This window comes from Chrysemys picta, chromosome 6 (genome assembly GCF_011386835.1).
Source record: "Chrysemys picta bellii isolate R12L10 chromosome 6, ASM1138683v2, whole genome shotgun sequence".
Classification (NCBI taxonomy): Eukaryota; Metazoa; Chordata; order Testudines; family Emydidae; genus Chrysemys; species Chrysemys picta.
Genome location: NC_088796.1, coordinates 100,995,642 through 101,019,015, shown reverse-complemented (window position 1 = coordinate 101,019,015; position 23,374 = coordinate 100,995,642). Strand labels below are relative to the sequence as shown.

At 41.4% G+C, this 23,374-nt stretch overlaps 1 protein-coding gene across 3 annotated transcripts in view; it reads left to right on the top strand.

The window, feature by feature from the left end:
- LOC101946027 (TLE family member 1, transcriptional corepressor) overlaps window positions 1–23,374 on the top strand; it is a 109,680-nt gene that overhangs the window by 45,192 nt on the left and 41,114 nt on the right. For all 3 annotated transcript variants that reach the window (XM_008168488.4, XM_042850555.2, XM_008168489.4), the window contains 4 exons: window positions 730–746; window positions 11,691–11,807; window positions 20,616–20,669; window positions 22,447–22,599. In XM_008168488.4, the coding sequence (XP_008166710.2) occupies window positions 730–746; window positions 11,691–11,807; window positions 20,616–20,669; window positions 22,447–22,599 (341 nt within the window). The remainder of the gene's footprint in view (window positions 1–729; window positions 747–11,690; window positions 11,808–20,615; window positions 20,670–22,446; window positions 22,600–23,374) is intronic.

Below are 23,374 nucleotides of genomic sequence, written 5' to 3'. Positions count from 1 at the left end.
TGCTGCAAATTGTGTGCATCTCTAAAGAAATCGAATTATATAGAATGAAAATGAGAACAAACTGTTGTAAAAAAAAAAAAAAATTTTTTTTTTAAAGTGTGTCTGCATTTCTACCACTGAAGCAAAATTAAGCTTGGAAGTTTTCAGTATTTGAAATAGGCGATCCATTAGGTGTCTCCTGCTTTATAGATTGCAGGGCATTTTGACATCCTGGGGAATGCTTAGTGTAACACCAGTGCCTGCACAATATTGTGGATAATTGTTAAACTGCATAATTGGGTAAATTTTTTTCAAAGAAACTAATGTTGTTAAATTGGTGGGGAGAAGGGAAGAGGGGAATGAGAAGTTAAATTTTGAAGTGAATGTGTTAAATGAAAGGTTTAGATAACTGTATCTGTTACTTTAGTTTCATAGGCTTAAGTTCTAGTACACATTTAAATATTGGGCAAAATTGCACTTGACTAATTTTTGAAAAAAATAATTTATTCTGTCATGAAATAAAAACTAGGCTTTGTGTATGTTTAAACTGTAAATCTATCATGTTTACAAAATACTGTAATTTTCAGGAAATCACTGTATTAGGAATGTGCAATGACTTATATAAATAAAAGCCATTTTAAAACTGTTCGGGGCTTGTGTTCTAATTTTTTCCCCCCTTTTTTTATTTCTGTTCTTGCCTCTGTGTCTGAACGGGCATGTCTGTGCATTTCTTGGTTACTACGGGAGCAGACAGAGAGCCGGGCACAGTAAGTACCAATACTTCTGTTAACATTAAAATGTTTCTGCTTCAACAAAAATTAGATAAACAAAATTTACTCGCACCTGTTTTTTCTCTGTAGGTTTCCTTGTTCTCCCTCCTGTGTAGTCATAGTTGTATATGATAGGCATATATGTACCCTGTTCAGTACATTGTTTAAGTTGGAAAAATTAAAAGAAACTGTTTGTTTACAAAATTTCTGTGTTCATGATAAAATCATGGCAATGGCGGAGATTTGAACTTTAATCAGACTTGATTTGTTTGCCTTCTGGAGCTATTTTTTTTTTAAGTCATGTTTATTGCTGCTCACATTTTGAGTGGCAGTTAAGGTGTTTTTTTTTGTTTTTTTTTAAATAAAAAGATCTGCAGAAGTTTAAGTTGCAGAACAGGTGAGAAATCAAAATCCACACATTACTGCTGTTTTCAGTCTCTTGGGCATTGTAATTTCTCTCACTGAATCTCTCTACCCATACAAATGTCTTCATTACTTGATTTATGCATCAGCTGCAATTTCCCTTGAATAATTTCCTTTCAGGCATAAACTGTAATAAAAATTTCATTATAATATAAGGATCTGGCTTAGCCCCCACCCTTGTCCCCATCCCAAGAAAAGTCCGCCAAAGGGTGCTACTTTGTTTTTTCTTCACACTTTTGTGTCTGAGTAATGATGTCAAATTCAGGTGTCAGGTATTTATTTTGATTTATAAAATGAAACTGTATTCACTAATGCCATGGGTGAATTTAGACCTTTATGCAGCAAAATGAGTTGTGATTATCCTCTTTCTCTCAATTAGACAGCAGTACAAGATGCAGTTTCACTAGGGTTATTCATTGTCTGATAGCCTTAAGACACTTACCTGTTTTTGTTTATATTGCTTGTAAATGTCGGTTGTTTGAATGGCAGGGCTTGGAAATATTTTAATTAAAAATTTCCTGCATGCTTTTTATATGATAAACTGATCTTTTTCTCTTGCTTCCAAGTTGGAATTAACAGTTCTTATTTATTTCCTTGCTCGTTGCAGTGGCATAATTAATGTCAGTACAGCTGTGGAAATGGTTAAAGGGTAGAATTCTCAAAAGCACTGAAGGGATTGAGGAGTACAAGTCCCATTATATAACAATGGGATTTGTGTTTCTAAATCTATTTGGTGCTCTTGAGAATCCCACCTTTAGTTAAGTATTTTCTCAGAGTCAAAAGATGGATCTCACCACACGTTTTTTCTTGGCCCTGTGTAAAATACTTTGCTAAAAATATTCTGCAAAATAATTTAAAGAAAAATGTGACAATTTGAGAAATATGCAGTATGCTTAAACAGCAAATATGCAAAGGACACTTGAGATGTGTTGACTTTAAAGTTTAGGTGCCCAGACTGACAAAGCAGTGTTATAGAATGCAGACTCTGTGCAACCCTTCATTATGCGCAACAAAGAAAGTTAGATACCGTATAAATGTGATCTGCTGTGTCAGGCTGCCAGAGAAGCCTTTTTAGTACATTGTGTGGGTTTGCAGTTTCATTTTCTTAATTATAATTGAACTCATACAGTCAACTGAAACAATTTCACCTCAGTCACAACCTGCCACCATATGTAAAATCCATGATTCTCTGCTGTGGGTGTGAGGTAACTAGCATAAGTGCATTCTGGGGTATCACATAGGATCATGTGGGACTTCAGGGCCCTGAAGAATGCACAGTAAATGTAAAGAAAATTCCATGCTTATTGTCCTTGCTGTTTGGATATGCCACCTAGAATTGGATGTCTGCCACTCTTTAGATCCAAGTTCAGCAAAACACTTAAATGGGTTTACATGTTTTGCTGAATAGAGATGAACTTAAGCATGTGACTTAACACACATAAAACACGTTGTATCCGTTTCATGGCAAACAGAAGTTTGCGTTTTTATTTATTTTTAAAGATATTTAGAATCCATGGGACGTTATCCAAATTCAGATTTAACATTTGTGGTTAACATTTATTTGACAGTGAGTTTTGGTTGGTTTGAATTTTCTTTTTTAGTCACATCTTTAATGTCACTTGGAAATAGTTTTTATATTTAAATACCTTTTTAAGGCTAATATTCAACTGGTCATAGTTACATAAGTCATGTCCACATGACTATAAATCTTATCATAGTGTTTCCTAATCTAGTACTATATATTCTTATCATGCAGATTACTATTTAAATCCATCATCTTGGTGACCTACATATTTATTTCAATGAGGCTTTGCATATTAAATGCATATGGTGATGCTGCCAAAACTGCTGACAGAAATATGCTCTGATCACCCAAGACACTAGAAACCATGTTGTTAATCTAAAGTAGTTGCAATATTGTTCAATATTGCTTTGCAGTACTTCCCTATAATTTCCAGTGAAGATAACTGGTGTGAGCTTCCAGTGCAATCAATGGATGTTGATTACTCTAAGTTGCAAGATAAAAGTATTCAAATACAAAGCAAGCTTTTAATGCTCATCTGTGAGGTATTAATGTAATTTAATGGATTACAGCTGTTCAGAGTTTTGTGAGGCTCTTTTTGGAGAAGAGAAAAAAAAAAAAGTGCACCCAGACTAATACATGCAGTCAGAGTTTATAACTGTATGGTTTGAAACAGATGCATAAGCTAGTGAAAACTGGGAGTAAAATACTCCGCATGTGGAGGTGCATTAAGCAAATTTATTATAGTTCTGGATGACTGTGTGTGAGCAATGCCTTTAGAAGTTACTACTGTACATACTCTCACTGCATCTGAGTGGCTGGACTACAACAACTTTTTTTTTCTCTCCCTTACCTTGTCACTCTTCTTATCCTAAAAATCCTGAAATTGGTATAAGTGCAATTTGTCTGCAAACTTTTTGAAAAATAAAAGCTATTTAATGCTCAATTTCTGAGATTGATGATGATAACTTAAACTAAATCTTCAAAATTCAACTTGGCCAGTTTCGAAGGCAGAGGTGTGCACTTATAACCTCAGCCAAGTTTCCACTGATGAGATCCCAGCTGTCCAAAAATGAGCTATCTTAACAGAGTTTGGTGCAGGAATGCAGACATTTTAACTGTTGTGATCCTTTTGGGCTATGGCTAATAAAGCTGACCAGTCAGTTATGCTAACTAAGTTCTGTAACTGAAGTTTAATAAGGGTTTTAGGAGACTCCAGTGCAAGCAAGCTTTGTCCACATTTTTCTCTAAAGGGTATAATGACAACATCTGTCACTCATTTCAGGTATTCATTTATCACTTGTGCTGTCACTGTTCTAGCAGTCTATTCGGACAACATAGAAATGCAAATGTTTTCAAGTACTGTATTGTATCAACAGTAATTCATAGATAGTAGAGTTTTTTAATCTTTTTTTATGCACTTGTGATTCATATTGTCTGAAGACAAGAATTCCGACAGTGTGTTTTTAGGAGACTTCTTCTAAAGTACCTTTAGGTTTGAAAGTAGTTAATTTTTGCCTTGATTGCCGTTTATGAAAACAGCAATATTTATAAAGCAGTCATGTTCTTTGTACAGTGAATAGAAAACTTTCTCGCTCTCCCACCCCACCCACAAAGAACTCCCAAAGACAAACATCCTAAAATATTTCTTTGGATGCTTCTCTTTCTTTGGGGAGGTGATTGTGGTGGACATAATTTATGTAAACTATTTAAAATGAAATTTTGAATAAATAATAATTTGAAAAGCTTAGTATGCATTTATATATTAAAGAACCTATGCTTTCATAGCTGCACCAAGAAGATAGTACCTTTCCTAGAGCTTATAAGAGAGAAGCTACCATGCTTCCTTTAACCATATGTTATCCCTCTTATTTATTTTTAAGGGCCATGTCAAGTTAAAAATAAGGCCAATCCTGTGTCCAAATGCATGCAAAATACCAATTAACTCTAACTAGAGTTACCTGCATGCAAGAGCTGTGGAATACTGTGTTGCAGTCTAGTGTGAAACTAACTTGAAGCAGCAAGTGCTGATGGCTGGCAACAAAAGTTACAAAACAAAAGAGAAGAGGAATGGGCGGTGGAGATAAGTATTTATGGAGAATTCCTGATCCCATTTTGACAGACATTAGTTAGAAAATATTGAGTTCAACAGAAGCACAGAGGAAAGCAATCTGGCATTTCTCACTGTGCTCATATAATAATGTGAAGATACTAGCTTTTATGATGGTGGTTGCTGCCATTATTAGATTTAAGTTCCAGTTGTAATTAAACTTTTTCAAATACAGTTCAGTTTTTATGTAGGAAGCCTTCTTCATTCTGTGCAGGTCATTACCAGTCTACAGTAGTGCACAGTAGTGGTTTCTCTAGCTTATTATTGGTGCTGACAATTGTGATATTGTATATGTAAATTAAAAATAATAATTATTAAATTAGTGTGCACACTCATTTCAGTTAACCCTTCCTCCCCCCAAAAATCCAACCATTGTACTCTTCAGTCTGTTTCTCTGATCCATGCCATAGAAACTTTTGTTGATTACTGCCCCTGTTTTCAGGCAACGCGCCCCACTGCGCACATAAATAACTGGTAGCTTTTTAATAGTAGCTGTGGTGCTTCTCTATCCTGTAAAAAATATAAAATATTTATAATTAATTTCAAGTAGAGGAAGAAAACAGGGATGTGGGGGGGATAAAAAGAGAAATGCGGGAAGATGGCAAAAGAGCAATAAGGCTTCATATTTAAAACAAAAATCCACTTATTTTTAACATTAATTTCCTACAGCTTATTTTTCTGGAAGAAAGTTCTCATATCTTAGGGTGGTGGGGGTTGGGTAGAGAACACTGGTAGAGTTGTTACTAACTGTAAGTTGTTAGGACTTGAGTCAAATCTTTACTCTTGGGCAGATATTTTAAAAAATTACACCCCATAGGACCTGTGAAATGATTTCCCTCCTATTCAACTCATGCTATTTGTTCTTGTTTACTAGTGGAGCATGACAGTCCTCTTTCTCTTGATAGTGAGCATCAGAGCTTCCTTTGGCCCTCTGATATTTTGGTTGTAGATGTTAGATTTGCTCCTGCTTTTCTTTCTGACAAAGGATAAATGTTTGTTTTCCTGGTACATAGGGATGTTGGCAGATAATGCTGGTGTGCAGTGCAGCAGATCAGGACTAATGTGGGAGCTAAATGAACATATCAGCCTTTTTTTTGTCTGCTGACAGTACAGACAAGTGTGAGTTCAATCTGTTATAATGGTTGAGGTCAGTCATTGCAGTTGGTTAGACGTACAGAAGAATCTGTAAAATGACCAAACACAGTGGAAAAGATACAGCTCTAGAGAATGTCTTAATTGGTCCCAGGTGTAGTTAAAACATGCACGCAGATGTGATGGGAACTCTGCTACCTAATTGTTATAATGTTCAATGTAAAGCTAATTGTCAATGTGGTGTGTGCTAGCAAATTAACTTCCCTATGCCCTAGTATAACAGGATAAATGAGGTGTTTTGGACTCCCAGTCTGTCCTGCTGACACGTACTTTCCTTGTGGTTTGGAAAGAGTTCCTAAGGGGAATCGGAATGGCAGCTAAGGAAATCCATTTGAATAATGTGCATTATATTCACATTAGGAAACCTGCCTTCTCTCTCTGCATCCATGAGCGGGTTTTCCTTTCACATTTGTTGCCGATGCTTTCAGTGTTTGAATTTTGTTGGCAGCAAAGTCGCTTTGAGATCCATGATTGCCTTTATGCTGTCTGGTAACACTGACAGGAAGTAATGTCACATTAAGCTTTTTTTTTTCTTCTTCAAGAGTTATTTGAAGAGGGGAATCTATGCATAAATAATAACATTGAGCCATTGGAGAAAAATAAAATGTTAGTTATAAAATTGATTTAATCATTTATGCCAATCTGGATACATTGTATGTAGACTTCGCATTCTTAATCCCTGGTAAATTGGGTTCTTAGCATGAAAGGAAGGATTATCCTCAATTAAGTGTCTAGTCTGAAATTAAGACAAAACAAAAATTGGTGTCATGCTGTTTTTCTTCTTAGTGAGTCAACCAGATATTTTTTGACACAAATCAGTTAACAGTGTAGATTTCAATCCAAAATGAAAAGTCTACCATTATCTATAAAATCTGTATTATTTCTATAGGGAAAACAGTAATTCTAACATTTCAAAATTAGTCATTTGTAGAATGGTAAGGCTACCTTTTTTATTTCATTTGTTGTATTTAAATTAGCCATAAAAGAGAGACAAGAACTGATTAGATCTCTATAGAAATATCAGCTGCATGAGGGTGTTGTGAAGCTGCTGCTCTTTAATGCTATCAGTCCTATATTATGCCATTTGGGGCACTAATCATGTGGGAAATACAGACAGTACTTGACCTGACATAATGGGAGAATCTTCTCAGTTTGCTGTTCTAATTGGTAACTGTTCTCTGAACCCTCAAGTCACTTCTGTTGGCAGGAGGCACGCTGAGCCCTGGGTAAAAACATTTTATATTGTCATCTGTGTCCCAGTTTTTTGTTTACTGTCATTTGTGTCATTTCAGTATTTCATAAAGTGCTAGTAACATGAGTGGAAAATGGAGACCCTTTCATACCATCTGATGAAATTCCATACAACTGACACTCAGAAGGAGTAGTTTGCAATAGCAAGCATACATACATAAAAAAATACTTTCAATTGTGGTAGAAGTTTTGAAGCTTGCTCTTAACCCTTTAAATATTTTAATGTACTATTTTCATTTCTTGCCCAGACTAATCATTGCATTTACCCAGTCTAAATTGATTGTTTTCAGGACTGCTGTTAATGTAACTATTTTTTTTGAATAGTTAGCAAAATCTAATTTTTAAAATAAATCCCTTTATTGTCTACTATGATTTTATGCAACCCAGAACAGTGTTGGCGTAATCTGTGAATGAACACCCAAACCATCCAAGATCTCAAACTCTAGGATGTTGGACATGTCATGTTAATTGATCCTGCTCACATTCCTACATCATAGGCTTCAGCGCTTGTCAGGGAAATTACTGGAATACCTATTGCAGTAGCTTCTCGTGGATATTTTTATTCCAGAATAAGGGCTGGTCTGCACTTAAATGTTGTGGCAGCATGAAGTGAAGGCACTACTTATGCCAACGGGAGGGCTTCTCCTTTCAGTGTAGGTACTTCATCTCCACATGCTGCTGTCTACACAGGGGTTAGGTTGTTTAATATGTCGGTTAGGGGATCTGGATTTTTCACATTCCTAAGTGACGTAGTTATACTGATGTAAGTTTATAGTGTAGACCTGGGTGAAGAGACTCTCTCTCGTTCTGGGTTAAGAGTTTCCATTTGAGGAACTATTGAGGAATAGCCATTTCAGTCACTTTTCCCTTTTTCCTCAGTCTGGAAAACTGGAGAGGGATGGAAGGGGCTGAAAAATCATGAGTAGATTTCCTGATGTCGCAAGTCGGTGTGGCAAAACGTTTTTTGTTTTGTTTTGTTTTTAATTTTTATTTAAGAATAACCTTGAAAAAGATTGCCAATAAGTTTAGTCTTTCACGTCCTTGCTACCCATTAATCATTCCCACTGTGACCCTGCAGGGTAATGAAACTGTATTGGGGGTAGCTCTAACAGGCCTTGCCCCTCCCCATTTACACACACACACAAATTTCAAATGACTCTCTCTCTTCCCACACTCCTTTACCCCCTGTAGAAATTTTGGTGAAAACAGTTTCTGCATTTAAGGCCTGATCCAAAGTAAGTGGGGATATTTGCAATGGATCAAGTCTGCATTTAATACCCAATAAGATAAGTTATTTTTTCCAAGACCTTTTAAAATAATTATCTTGTCTGCTACACCCCAAACTATATCCAGTCAAAACGGTTAGCTTTTAAAAATATGTTGGAAGTCGCGCATAGCTGAGATAAAGAAGGCAAGGTAGCATTTGAAGTGACAGTTAAAAATGGTGATATTAACACTTTATAAATGGGGTACGTTTTGCTGTATTGTTAATGCCCCAGAGCAGTGGTCCTCAACCTTTCCAGACTACTGTACCCCTTTCATGAGTTTGATTTGTCTTGCGTACCCCAGGTTTCACTTCACTTAAAAACTACTTGCTTACAAAATGAGACATAAAAATACAAATTATTACTGAAAAATTGCTTACTTTCTTTTTACCATATAAATATAAATCAATTGGAATATAAATATTGTCCTTACATTTCATTGTATAGTATATAGAGCAGGATAAACAAGTTATTGTGTGTATGAATTTTTTGTTTGTATTGACTTCACTAGTGCTTCTTATTTAGTCTGTTGTAAAACTAGACAAATATCTAGATCAGTGGTTCTGAACCTACAGCCTGGGGCCACTTGCGGCCCAGTCAGCACCGATGTGTGGCCATGTGACATCCTCAGTGCCATACAAGTAGTATATATATTGTGTGGTTGCAGCCTACATCACGCACGGAGAGCTGCATGTGCAGCCCACGATGTTAAATAGGTTGAGATCCACTGAGCTAGATAAGTTGATGTAACCTCTGCGTATCCATTGGGGCACAGGTACAAAAAAAATGGATAAGGACTACTAGTGGTTATTGGGATGGGGAAGTTACATCCCAGAAACTGTGGATCCTTGCCCCTTAATTATTATTCTGTAAACTAGTAATTAAATACATATCCTAGGAACTGCTTGTATGTGTGCATGAGTATGCTTTTGGGGTTTATATAATGCCATGTATACTTTTTGGACTGATAACTAAGTTTTTCTTTATCGTTTTTTAGAATACTGAATTGCACAGATGTGTGTCCGCATTGTTTGGTATAGACATGTGCGTGTAAACATAGGGTACAATCATATGTGCAGGAACTATGCATTAAAGGGACACTAAATTTAAAAATAAAATAAAACCTATTTCTTATCTCTGTTAATACTTGAAATTACTCTCAACATATTTTAGGCACAGATCTTGCAAGCTGCTTGCATGAGTGGAATCTACACCCACATGGAATAATTTGCAGGATCCAGGTCTTAAAAATACAAATTGCTCTTTGCCTTTTTGCAGTTATTTTCTGAGAGAGTTTGGACAATGAAAACAAATGAAGTCAGTTTTGCATTTTATTATTAGTTTCCCTTTCAGCTTTTCAATCCTGCAATATTTGTGTGCTTAAATTATTTCTTAGCCTTTTTTTAAAAAGAACTATTTCTGTTGGTCTTGGGTTTAGCAAAAGCAGGCTCTTCCCCTCCCCCCCCCCCAACTTTTTAATTTGTGGTCAAATTTGAGTTGACTGTGTCTCTTTAAGCTGTATCTTCTATTGCAGACATTGGGTGTTCATTTTAAAATACAAATCCACTTTTCATCAGAATTGGATTTTAATATATATTGCTTCCGAAACATTGGCTTCCTTATTCTCTTGTGTGTGTATTTGAAGGAGAAGCTAGGTTAAATTCCGCCTATACTTATCAAGGTAATTAGTTCAGTCATCCAACAAGCCCACCTTTTAGCCACAAAACATTGTGGTAAAGACATTACTGTGAGCTTCTTTATACTGAATTTCATTGGACCCTCCCATATGCTTTGTGTAAAGCCCTCTGGCATTTGTGTAGCTTGAATAGTCATGAATAAAAGAGCTTAGAGCAAGCTTTAAAGTATAGCCTCTGAAGTAGGCAAAAGAGGATTCAAATTGTCTTGTGTACCCTGTTTTGTTTTCTTCCTCTATGTGGTTGAGCATTAATGTTTGAGCACTGCAAAGCTTTGGTTTCAAATGCGGAGTCATTCAATGAGTAGCAAACTGACTATTAGGTTATGTTTATGATATTTTAAGAGTAAATATCTGGCTTTTAATTATACACAAATATTTTCTTCTGGACTCACCACTATATCTGATTTGGCCTAAAGTAAGTTTTCCTTTAAGTATGTAAATATATATTGGCACCATGCTTCCTTCTTGTGATAATCTTTTTTTAGATGGCTTTTAGAAACCAGGCTTATCAGGTCTTTTTGATAGGAGTTTTTTGCACAACTCATTCAGCATTGTTCATGGCATTAACACATCACTGAACAAATTGCCCTCTTGCATATGCTAATTCTGTTCTTAAAAGAACTCATTGTAACATGTTTTAATGCTTTAGCTGGAGGGGAGATGGGAATCAGAGGCATGTCAAATTGTGTCATGTGACCCAAAAATATTTAAAATGCCTTTTTTTTCTTTGGGTCAACAGTTTGTACTTTTCATAACTGAATGAAAGTAGCCTGTGTCATTTGTAGAAAAGATTAGTCTTTGCTCTTGTCTTTTGTGTGTGTATTGGCCTCAGTTTTTAAGTCCAAGACTGATTAAACAATGTGATAGCTTTAATTTCACACTAATGGTGAATTTTATGTTGGCAGTGAAAATATTTAATCTTTCTGTTTGCAGTAAATTTGAGGGGATCCTTTTGAGGTTACTATCACAGCTAATAAATAAATGAGCACTGGGTAATCTTACTCTGTAGCTAACACTTACTTAATAGTTATTGTTTTAAGAGGTAGTGTTCATAATGGTACATGCAATGGGCAGATCCTCCAAGCTTTATTTGCTTTTGACATTGTAAAAATGAGTAATCCATCCTTAGATAATAACTTTAAATTTACAATTATAATGTATAAATGCCATTGTATGTGTGTGTGTGTGTGTATGTGAATACATATAAAATACTGTATGTTCGTGAATAAACAATGAGGTTAGTTAAATTGATAACCTCACAAATAGTTGCTGACGAGTGAACTAAATTTCTGATAGGTTGATTTATGCAAAGATTAAGCAAAGAATAAGCAAAATGTAAAATGCATGAATCCCTATAATTATAATTTGCCTTTGAAGACTTTGATGAGTTGAATTAAATCGAATGAGAGATTGAGAAGGTATTACATTTCTAAAATATCTATTGCATCTAGTTTTAGTTTTCAGGTGTATATGAAGGAATTCAGGAAGGAATTTTTGATTGACTTGTTTTTTGTCTTTACAGAGTAATTCTCTGTTGGTACCGGACAGCCTGCGAAACACGGATAAACGCAGGAATGGTCCTGAATATTCCAATGACATGAAAAAACGAAAGGTGGATGATAAGGATTCCAGCCACTATGTAAGCAAATCTGTTTCAAATAAATTAATCATTTATTTGCAGATGTTTTGTGTGTGAGCAGTGAAATAGCTGCTAAAAGCAGGGCAGATTGATTTAAATCAAAGTTATTTAAATCATCCATTTTAATAATTATTTAAATTAGCAAACAGGCAACCTCATTTAAATCTATTATAATCTGGTTTTGTATTTATACTTTTTAGTATACTAAAGAAGGTTAGTTCTCAGGTTGATTTGCGACTAAATATAGCTTCACATTAAATTTGGTGTTTATTTTGCTAATGAGGATACACCACTTTTATTTTAAGTAGTTATATAGAATAATTTACATTTATTTGGATTCTTAATTTTTCTTTATTTTTAATTTTTTATGTTAGAAAATGTGAATGGTGCATTCTTCTTCGGGTGATTGCTCCTGTGTATTCCACAGTAGGTGTGCGTGCTCGCCACGTGCACCGGTGCCGGAAGTTTTTCCCTTAGCAGTACCCATACTGGGGGAGCACTGCAGCGACCCCTGGAGTGGTGTCTGCATATCGCGCTATAAGGGGAGCCACGGGCTCCCCCCACCCTCAGTTCCTTCTTGCCGCTAGTGAAGGTGGTCGGAACTTTGCGCTCCAGCTCTGCTGCAGCCTTTCTTCCCTAGTGGTACCATTCGTCGGATCGTTTTCAGTGTTAGCTTGGGCTCGGGGCATGCCCCGCGCCCCAGGCTTCAAGTCGTGAGACTCCTGTCGTCACTCTATGCCCAGGAGTGACCCTCATGCTGAGTGTCTTCGCTGCCTGGGTGAGACTCATATTAGCGACCGCTGCAAAATCTGTAGGTCGTTCAAACCAAGAACTAAAAAGGAGAGGGACTTCAGACTTCGATCTCTCCTAATGGAGTCGGCGATAACACTGACGCCGGTGCGCAGATCGCACTCGGCACCCGCTGCTGCGTCGTCGGTACGTAGCGAGGCCCCTTCGACCACTCGGCGCCGCTCTCCCTCCAGGAAGCAAGGGAAGGGCCCGGCCTCACAGCGACGCCGCGATAAGGACAAGGGGGAGGCTGGTCCCGCGCTGGGCAGCTCTCACCCCCCCCCCCCCGCCCCCCGGGCTTAAGAACTCCGACTTGTGTAGAGCGGTGCAGCCCGGTGCCATCGACGCCGGAGGTGGTGCAGGCTGCAAAGGACATTATGTCTTTGCCTGTGCCGAGCTCACAACCGCGTATGGGCCCAGGTCTCGAGGCAAGCCCCCATTAGGTGCCCGTCAGACCTCTTCGGCGAGCCGCAGCTCTCGCTCAAGGGATCACTCCCCGCACTGCTTGACACGCAGCAACCGCTCTTCAGGGGACTCCCAGCCACTGTACACAGCGGCCGGACCCTCCGACCCGTTGTTGAGACAGGAATCACGGGCCCCCTCTACGCTGCCCGCCAGCGAGCGCAGGCACTGAGAGCAGCGCAGGGAACGCTCCCCGGTCAGGCGTGGGTACCGGAGCCGATCTCGACGTGACAGACGTCGTCGTTTGTGCTCCAGCTCCCACTGATTTCCTCTTCAACATTCTATCTCCCTCAGCACCGGGCCGCGTGGCCCTGCCATTACACCAAGGTGTTGCCAATATCACCAGTTCCTTGTGGCAAGCTCCCACCTCCTTGGCCCCTATCTCCAAGAAGGCTGAAAGGAAGTATTTTGTGCCGGCGAAGGGTCATGAATACCTTTACTCCCACCCGGCACCTAACTCGCTCGTGGTTGAGTCAGTGAACCACAGAGAGCGCCAAGGCCAATCCGCGCCCACCCTTAAGAACAAAGATGCCAAGAGACTCGATTCCTTTGGCAGAAGGATTTATTTGTCAGCTAGTTTTCAGCTGAGAGTAGCCAACCACCAGGCTTTACTCAGCAGGTATGACTTTAACCTGTGGGAGGCTTTTTGCCTAAGTTCGAGCCCCTTCTCTCGGACCGGGATAGGAAGGACTTCAAGGCTCTTGTGGGAGAGGGGTCGGCGGCGGCTAAAGCAGCCCTACATGCGGTGGCGGATGCGCCTGACACAGCGGCTCGCTCCATGGCATCTGCAAGTTCCATGCGCCAGGCATCATGGCTCCTATTATTGGGTCTATCGACGGAGGCCCCATCCCTGATGCAGGACTTCCCGTTCGATGGCAAGGCGCTCTTTGCGGACCAAATAGATGTCAGGCTGCATGGGATGAAAGACTCCCGCACCACCCTGCAGACCCTGGGTCTCTACGTCCCTCCGACAAAGGACAAGGCCAAATCACTCCCGGCGGCTCAACTGACTAGGGGCAGATATGAGCCCCCATACAGAAGGCCTCGAGACCAGAAACGCCGGTCACAGAGTCAGTCCCACTCTGCCTAGCAGCCTGGTCCCCTAAGGGCAAGAGGCAGGGAAAGAGGAGGTTTTGACTATTTACAGGGGGGGCACTGGGCCTGTTGCCAGGGAGACCCCCCTCCCCCCCCCCGACCAATAAAGTTTGTGTTCTGCAACCAATTGTCTGCCTTCCTCAGGGCATGGTCCCGCATAACGTCGCACCAGTGGGTCCTCAGCACTATTGCTGAGGGATATGTTTTGCAGTTCACTTCCCCTCCCACCCCCCCACCCTGCCAGGCCACCCGTCCCCCAATGTGGCCCTGGGAGATCCTGAGCAGGTCTGCATCCTGGATCAGGAGGTGGATCGGCTGCTCAGCCTCGGTGCGGTGGAACGCGTTCCAGGGCAATGGTTTTTACTCCCGATACTTCCTGATCCCCAAGGCGAAAGGGGGTCTCAGACCCATCCTGGACCTGCGCTACCTGAACAGGTTCCTAACCCATTCTAAGTTCCTCATGGTGTCCCTAACTTCTATTATCCCCACCCTAGACACGGGAGACTGGTACGTGGCCCTGGACCTCCAGGACGCTTACTTTCATGTCCACATTTTCGAGGGGCACAGACACTTCCTCAGAATCGTGGTGGGGATGGGGCACTACCAGTTTACAGTCCTTCCCTTTGGCCTATCCACAGCCCTCAAGGTTTTCACGAAATGTATGGCAGTGGTGGCAGCATACCTCAGGAAAAAGGGGGTGCAAATCTTCTCCTACCTGGACGACTGGCTCCTCAAGGGTGATTCTCGTCCAGAGGTGGAGTCCCACGTGCAGCTACTCCTGGCCACATGCAAAAACTAGGTCTAGTCATGAACGAGGCAAAACCTACTCTAGTGCCCGTCCAGCGCATAGAGTTCATTGGCGCTCTCCTGGACTCCTCCAAGGCCATGGCCTCTCTTCCCCTGGACAGGTTCAAGACCCTAAGGGACCTCATTGCCTCGATCTCCTCGTTCCTGGTGACCACAGCCAGGTCGTGCCTTCGGCTCCTGGGGCACATGGTGGCTTGCACGTACATGGTCCGCCATGTCAGACTCCGGATGAGGCCCCTCCAACTCTGGTTAGCCTCCCAATTCTCCCAGGCCCGGGATGGCCTGGACAAGGTCCTCACAATCCCGTCCCCGGTATTGACTTCCCTTCAATGGTGGTCCCTCCCAAGCAGTATGCTGCAAGGGGTTCCCTTCAGGTAGGCCAACCCATCCATAGATCTGATGTCCGATGCTTCGGACCTGGGCTGGGGAGCTCACATGGGAGACGTACAGACCCAGGGTACGAGGTCGACCCCGGACTTGTCCCTGCACATAAATGTCAAGGAACTTGGGGCGATAAGTCTGGCATGCGTGGCTTTTCTCACGCACCTCCGTGGCAGGGTGGTCAGAGTCCTCATGGACAACACCGCCGTCATGTACTATATCAACAAGAAAGGCGGGACTCGTTCCCTAGCCCTCTGCCGGGAAGCCCTGGCCTTCTGGGAGTTCTGTATAGCGGCTGAGAGCGGCTCACCTCCCAGGCATCCGCAGTATGCAAGCGGATCACCTCAGCAGGGTCTTCTCCCCCCAGTATGAGTGGTCACTCCACTTGGCGGTCGCCCACCAAATCTTCCTAGAGTGGGGTCCCCAGATCGACCTGTTTGCAACCTGCCAGAACCTGCATTGCTCACAATTCTTTTCCAGACGCGTTCCTCCTGAGCTGGTCTGGCCAGCTCCTCTATGCCTCCTCCCCCCCCATTCCTCCTCATCGCCAAGGTCCTTCAGAAGGTGAAAGTGGACAAGGCGAGGTAGGACCTGCTTATAGCCCCGGTGTGGCCCTGCCAGCACTGGTGCGGGCCCCTCCTACGCCTCTTGGCGGCCCCCCCCCCCGAGGGCGCTACCGCTCCGCCTGGGCTTCCTCTCCCAAGACGGGTGACGCCTCCTCCATCCCAATCTGGCCACGCTCCACCTGACAGCGTGGCTACTCTGGCTAAACGAGGAGGAGAACATGTGTTCGGAGCAGGTAAGGAGAGTCCTCCTGGAAAGCAGGAAGCTGTCCACGCGTCGGACGTATGTGGCGAAGTGATCCAGGTTTGCCAGGTGGGCGAGCGAGCGGGGAGTTTCCCCCTCCACTGCACCACTCCAGTTCATCTTAGACTACCTTTTATCCCTTAGGAGGTGCACCCTGACTGGCACCAACCTCAGTCAGGGTGCATCTCACAGCCATATTGGCTTTTCACCTGCCGGTGCAGGGACACTCGGTCTTCTCCCACCCTCTGACCTCCCGCTTTCTGAAGGGCCTCGACCATTTGTTCCGTACGCTAGGCCCCCCGTGCCACAATGGGACCTCAACGTGGTCTTGTCAGGTCTCACAGCTCCCCCCTTCGAACCACTGGCCACGTGTTCCTGGTCACACCTCTCGTGGAAGGTGGCCTTCCTCGTGGCAATCATGTTTGCCCGACGTGTCTCGGAGCTCAGGGCCTTAACCTCAGAACACCCCCATATGATTTTCCATAGGGATAAGGTCCAACTTCGCCCACACCCGGCGTTCCTCCCGAAGGTGGTTTCCACCTTCCACATGGAGCAGAGCATCTTTCTCCCCGTGCTCTGCCCTAAACCCCACTCCTTTAGCGAGGAATGCCGCCTCCACACGCTCAATGTGCGTAGGGCATTGGCCTTTTACCTGGATAGAACTAATCCATTCCGGAGATACTCTCAACTCTTTATTGCCTCGGCTGAGCGGACGAGAGGGCAACCTGTCTCTACCCAGCGCCTCTCCTGCTGGATTACCACGTGCATACGTGTTATGACCTGGCAGGGATTCCCCCGCCTCCTGTCATTAAGGCCCACTCTACGAGGGCTCAGACCTCATCAGCTGTCTATGCCGCCCATTCAGGACATGTGTAGGGCGGCCACGTGGCTTCAGTTCACACGTTTACTTCCCAGTCTAGGAACGACGCCGGGTTCGGCAGGGCGGTACTTCGTCCCGAACCATTGTGAACTCCTACCACCTCCAACAGATACTGCTTGGAATCACCTACTGTGGAGTACACAGGAGCAATCACTCGAAGAAGAAAGGACAGTTACCTGTTCCTCAACTGGCCTTCTTCAAGGTGTGTTGTTCCTGTCTATTCCACATCCCGCCCTCCTTCCTCTCTGTCCGGCAAGACAACTCTGAGGGTGGGGAGAGCCTGTGGCTCCCCTTACAGCGCGATATGCAGGCGCCACTCCAGGGGTTGCTGCGGTGCTCCCCCAGTACGGGTACTGCTAAAGGAAAAACTTCTGGCACTGGTGCACGTGGCGAGCACGCATACCTACTGTGGAATAGACAGGAGCAACACGTCTCGAAGAACGCCAGTTACGGAACAGGTAACTGTCCTTTTCTTATTTATTAAATGATTAATTTTAACATAAGATTTATGTCAAGCTCTATTTTGATGGAATTTCAATTAAAAGAGCACAAAAAATGGGATACTAATTTTTAATTAAACTATCTTAAATATACTGCATACATAATATAGAAGTTTATCAAAAGGTATATCAAAATGTTTTGCATTTAAAACTATCTGATTTATTAAACAAAGGAAGCGTTATCTGTAGTTGGTAAATCTGATTGTTTCTGGTTACCATGTCCTTAAGATTTTAGAACTAGTAGATCTCATAGTCTCAAACCTAGTTTTCATTCATAGATTGGAAGAGGAAAACAAGCTTTCCTGCATTTTCAACTGCCATTAGTTACTTAACTTTGAATGAACTACTCACTGAACTGAAATAGTTGAATAAACTGAAATGAAGAAAATATTCTCTCTGCACTTTCAAATATGTACAGCTTAATATTATTTTTGCATTTAAATTAAATTATTTTAATACATTATAATAAGTTTAAGCCTCACCATAGGTTGTCATAGTTCCAATTTTAATTGTAAATAGGTTTATTAAAAACAAAAATAAAAACTGATTTAAATTTAAAAAACCCGATTAAAAAAAACACCCTTGTGAAAAGCTGTATTTCAGGTTTTGTATGGTTGTTGCCACACTTATTGATGTTCTTCATATTCATTCATGCTATATAGTGTAATGACTGAATAGTTTAGCCTAGTCCCAAGATTATTACTGTCATTGGGTTTTAGGGAACCAGCAGTGCCTGCCTTTAGGATTCAGAAGCAAGTTGTTTACCTCTGTTTCCTCCCCTTCTGCAAATTGTAATTGTAGCCACCATTGTAGCTTGAATGTGCCTCAGGGTCCGTGAAGGTACATCTACAAGGAAATCCATCCCCCTCCTTAACTTCGGAGCCCAAACCCAAATGTCTACACAGCTATTTTTAGCTACAAGCCCCACAAACTTGAGTCTGTATAGTCTCTGAAACACACGGCCACTGGTTTCTGCTTGCCATGTAACCTAACAAAGCTACCTACTACTTATGCTGGTTGAAATTACAAAATTTCTATGAAAAGCAATGCAAAAAAAAAAAAAACCCACCAGTAAAATGTTTCCACAACTTGTGTGTTGTCTTTTGACCAGCTTTACTTGCCCCTGAAGTTCCAAAGAACCAACAGCAGAAAGAGTCGTGGATCATATGCACTGGCTGCAATGGCTCAGCATTTCTCCCCTAAACCTTCTTCCAAGATTATGGTAGATAAGCATGGGAGGAGCAGAATTTAATGTAAATTAAATAGAAATAATAGTAATTGGAGAGGGATTGGAGATGTTAGTCACACAAAGAAACAGAGGGGAGTACTGATTTATTTTTGTTAAAAGTGCAATTGTGACACAATAGTACAGTGGCAAGAGTGCACTGGGTCTGTGGCTTCAGGCACTATTGCTGGTCACTCAGGCACATTGCTGGTCACTCAGATCCAGGAAAATTAAATTCTATTGTAATTCTCAACATCTGTGGGTATGATTTATCTCCTTCACTTGATCCCAGGTTTTCACCTTGTTGCTTGTGTTGCTCACAATAGGTTCAGTTCTATTCTCAGTGACACCCTTGTAGTCTCTTTGATTTTGGATTTGCATCAGAGCAACTGTAAGCAGATCGGGGCACCTTCCCTCTCCTGTTAACCTAGCCCTGTATTACCACTGCATCTTTGGCCTGGTCCCCACTAACCCCCCACTTTGGACTAAGGTACGCAAATTCAGCTACGTTAGTAACGTAGCTGAATTCGAAGTACCTTAGTCCGAACTTACCGCGGGTCCAGACGCGGCAGGGAGGCTCCCCCGTCGATGCCACGTACTCCTCTCGCCGAGCTGGAGTACCGGCGTCGACAGCGAGCACTTCCGGGATCGATTTATCGCGTCTAAACCAGACGTGATTAAATCAATCCCAGAACATCGATTGCCTGCCGTCGGACCCGGAGGTAAGTGTAGACGTACCCTTTGAAACCAAAATCTGTGATTTCTTCCACCATCTTGTATCAATGCTGGGAACTTTTGACAAACTTTCCTACGTACTAAAATCTTTCAACTCACTAGTGTCCAGATGCTAGCAGTTTTGGGAGTATTAATAACCTCATTTATTCAAAGGAGAGCATGCTTAAACCATTGTCTGTTTCCTTGGGAATCATATACAATGTGAAACTGTTGATTTTATGGAAAATAAGACAACTTCTCTTTTTGGTAGAAGCAGTAGGAATGGAATTGGATTATAAGTAGATAAGATAAATACTTAATTCTTAAAACAAAGTTTAAAATAATTCCACTTGGAACAGGCTTAATATTTAAAGATTTACTAGATTTCCAGTTGCACTCACATGGTTGCTGTTTTCCTGCTTTCCTAAAAGCAGCAGTTTTAATGACAAGGAGGCATTTGTGTCTAGAAAGCAGAAATAAGTTGGCTAAAGAGAATTGTGGGATTGGAAATAGGACAGTAAATTCAAGATCTTTCCATTTAATTTCTGCTCAAAACTTTTGATGATATGAAGTTTTAAAATGGAAATTGGGATGGTCTCAAACTGGACTCTGGACTTACCCAGGAAAATTACCTTGGATTTAAGAGAATCTTCTGAAACAAGTAGTACACATAGGAAATTTCTTTCAAAATCCTCGTCATTGTGCTTTTCACGTTCAAAGCACTGTGCAAACTGTAACTAATTCTGCAACTCTCCTTTTACAGTTGATAGGACTGAAATATACAGGTTAACAATGAGAGCAGTTAAGGATGTCTTTTTTCCTCAGAGTGTAAACAGTCACTGGACTAGCCATACATCATTTATATTTTATAGTTAAATACAAATATTCTTTCAACTATCACAAATCTAATGTAAAGCTAAAAGGCAAAAAAGCTGTGCTCCTATTTTCATCAAATTTGTATATTTTCCCTATCATTTATAAAAGTGGCGAAGGGCTCTCTGCTGCTAATGGTGTGGCTCTCCTCTTTCTGTCTGTCTAATTCGGGTAGGACAATGATGTTTGAATATTCAGGTTGTGAATACAGCAGATGCTTAGTCTTTTCCCATGCTTTTCAAGTGTATTAAATGGAATAAACAATTTTTTTCTAGGACAGCGATGGGGACAAGAGTGACGATAACTTGGTTGTGGATGTATCCAATGAGGTAACTTAGTTTTCATTTTTTGCATTTTTAACATTTGCCCAAGTATTGAAGGAAAAATTCACTATCGTCTAAATCAGGGGTCAGCAACCTTTCAGAAGTGGTGTGCCAAGTCTTCATTTATTCACTCTAATTTAAGGTTTTGCGTGCCAGTAATACATTTTAACGTTTTTAGAAGGTCTCTTTCTATAATATATAACTAAACTATTGTTGTATGTAAAGTAAATAAGGTTTTAAAAATGTTTAAGAAGCTTCATTTAAAATTAAATTAGAATGCAGAGCCCCCCGGACCGGTGGCCAGGACCCGGGCAGCGTGAGTGCCACTGAAAATCAGCTTGTGTGCTGCCTTCGGCACGCATGCCATAGGTTGCCTACCCCTGGTCTAAATGTATATAAAAATAATGCTTGGGTATTTTCTTTTTACTAATATTAGTAATTAACCTGAAAAACCTTAAAATTTAATGCCTGCTGGCTGCCATATAACAGGACAGAGCAAATTGGGCTGTCTTATCTGCTCCCTCTTGCACTGGTTCATACACATTTCAGCTTTCCCATAAGTTGCATTTCAACATTTCACAGCTGCTGTCATGACTGCCTCTGTGTGGTGGGGAAGAGTTAAGATGGGGATGTATGTACAGGACCGGGGTTGATCAGGCAGTGTTTTTAAATCAAAGTGTCTTTGGCAGGGGCGGGGTTGGAACACAAGGTTAAAGCGAACTGAGAGTTGAGAAGCAACTAGAGATTTCCACAGAATTTCCTAGGGCAAGTGGCCCTTTAAGAAGACCCTACCATTCTTCAGGAAAGACAGTCTAGGTAGCTACAGTTCCTGCCAGCAGCACCAAGGTGAAGGGGGCTAGTCCAACTCCCTCCTCCCCCTCTTATGTCCTGCAGATACAAGACTTTGGGAGCATAGGATGCCATCAGTCCTCTTCTCTTACTCCGATCTGCCTTCTAGCAGCACTGGGAGGCAGGGCCTTTACCAAGCCATGGTGTACAGATGAGGTCCGCTCTGTCAGCCGTCAGTTTCGTAGCATTGGATGGTGGAAAGTGGGTGTCGGAGCAGGGAGCTAGGTAACTAGCAACATCCTCAGAAGCCCAGACCACAGCAATATCTGAGCAAATGATACAGAATTGATTAATAGGCTTTCTGCTCTCCTGCACCTGATACCACCTGCAGGGGTCCACCCGACCCCTGGGCGAGCAGCAGAGTGTGTGGAGGAGCCATTGGAGTCCTGGTGGCTTTGCAACCTCTGCCCAGGGCAGACACTTGGCGGGGGTGGGAGCAGGGGGCGAGAGGAGGAGTGGGGGGAAGGTTTGCTACATAGAGGGGTAATATGGACGGTCTGTATAGAGGAAAGAAAACAATAGATAATACATCCTCTATGGGCCAGGAGCTCAGGGTCATTTTCTTTGAGGGTGGGGTTAAGCAAAGTGGGTTATCGTAGATTGTAATCTCCTCTTTATATATTTTTAGGAAAAAATTACCATGTTATTATTTAAAACTCACATGCAAAACTAACTGGGTTTGTTTTAATCAGTGGGCTAACTGCCCCCACTGACCAGATGATGAGGAGACATTGTCACAGAGAAACAAACAAAAACTAGTATTTAAAAAAAAATTATGTATTTAAACTTATCTCTTTAAAACCTTCCAGTTTTTCCATGGTGATAATTCCGTGGCAGTGCTTTGTACAAGCCCATGGCCATAAAGTAGTTTTCTGCTGTCCATTCCCCCCATTTGTATTTGTTTTTTGTTTTATTAGTAGTATTATTATTTTAGGATCCTTCATCGCCACGGGCAAGTCCGGCACACTCACCACGTGAGAATGGCATAGATAAAAACCGCCTGCTGAAAAAAGATGCCTCTAGCAGTCCAGCATCCACAGCCTCCTCAGGAAGTTCCACTTCCTTGAAATCCAAAGAAATGAGTTTGGTGAGTATTAAAAGCAGTCTGTAGCCCAGAGGAAATACCTATCTATTTCTCACATGTATGGTCTAACTACTAATTACTGTGCATAGGGGCTTGCTTGTTGGCAGCGGATGTCTGATTTTATACACTTGAAGTTGAAGCATGTTCTTGTTCCCCTAGACCTTTATAATACTATACAACCCTCTTCTTTCCTGATAAAAACTTCTACTTCACACTGATCTTTCCTATGCACTTATAACTAATGGTTTCCAAGTTTACCGTATAATGCAAACGGTTCACTTTAAACAGTGTTTTCTTTTTGAAGTTGAAAATAGCTTACGCTTATTCTTCACTGCAGACAAAACATACACATACACACAGATCTTTTAAAAGTCCTACAGAATCACGATTGCCTTCTTCTAAATAGGCTGTTTTATTCTCTCTTTTGGTAAAATGTCATTAAATTATTTGATCATAAGATCTTTGGCTGTTATACTGGCACATTTTGTTAAATTGTTTTATTTTAGGGTATTATCAATTAGGCATCACTCTTTTTTTGGACTTTAATTGGGGACATTAGACAAATTTTATCTGTAATATTTGAGATGCCAATTTTAGACTGAAAGAATTTGGTGATACTTAGAATATTGTCCTGAATTAAAATTATCTCAGACATTTTAATGCCTGTGGAGAAAGGAAAAAATGACCTTCTGCATTTTTTGCTTGTTTGATTTTGGCAGGAATAGGAAAGGTCAACATTTCTCGCTCACAAGTTAATGCTATCAACATTGTGTGGATT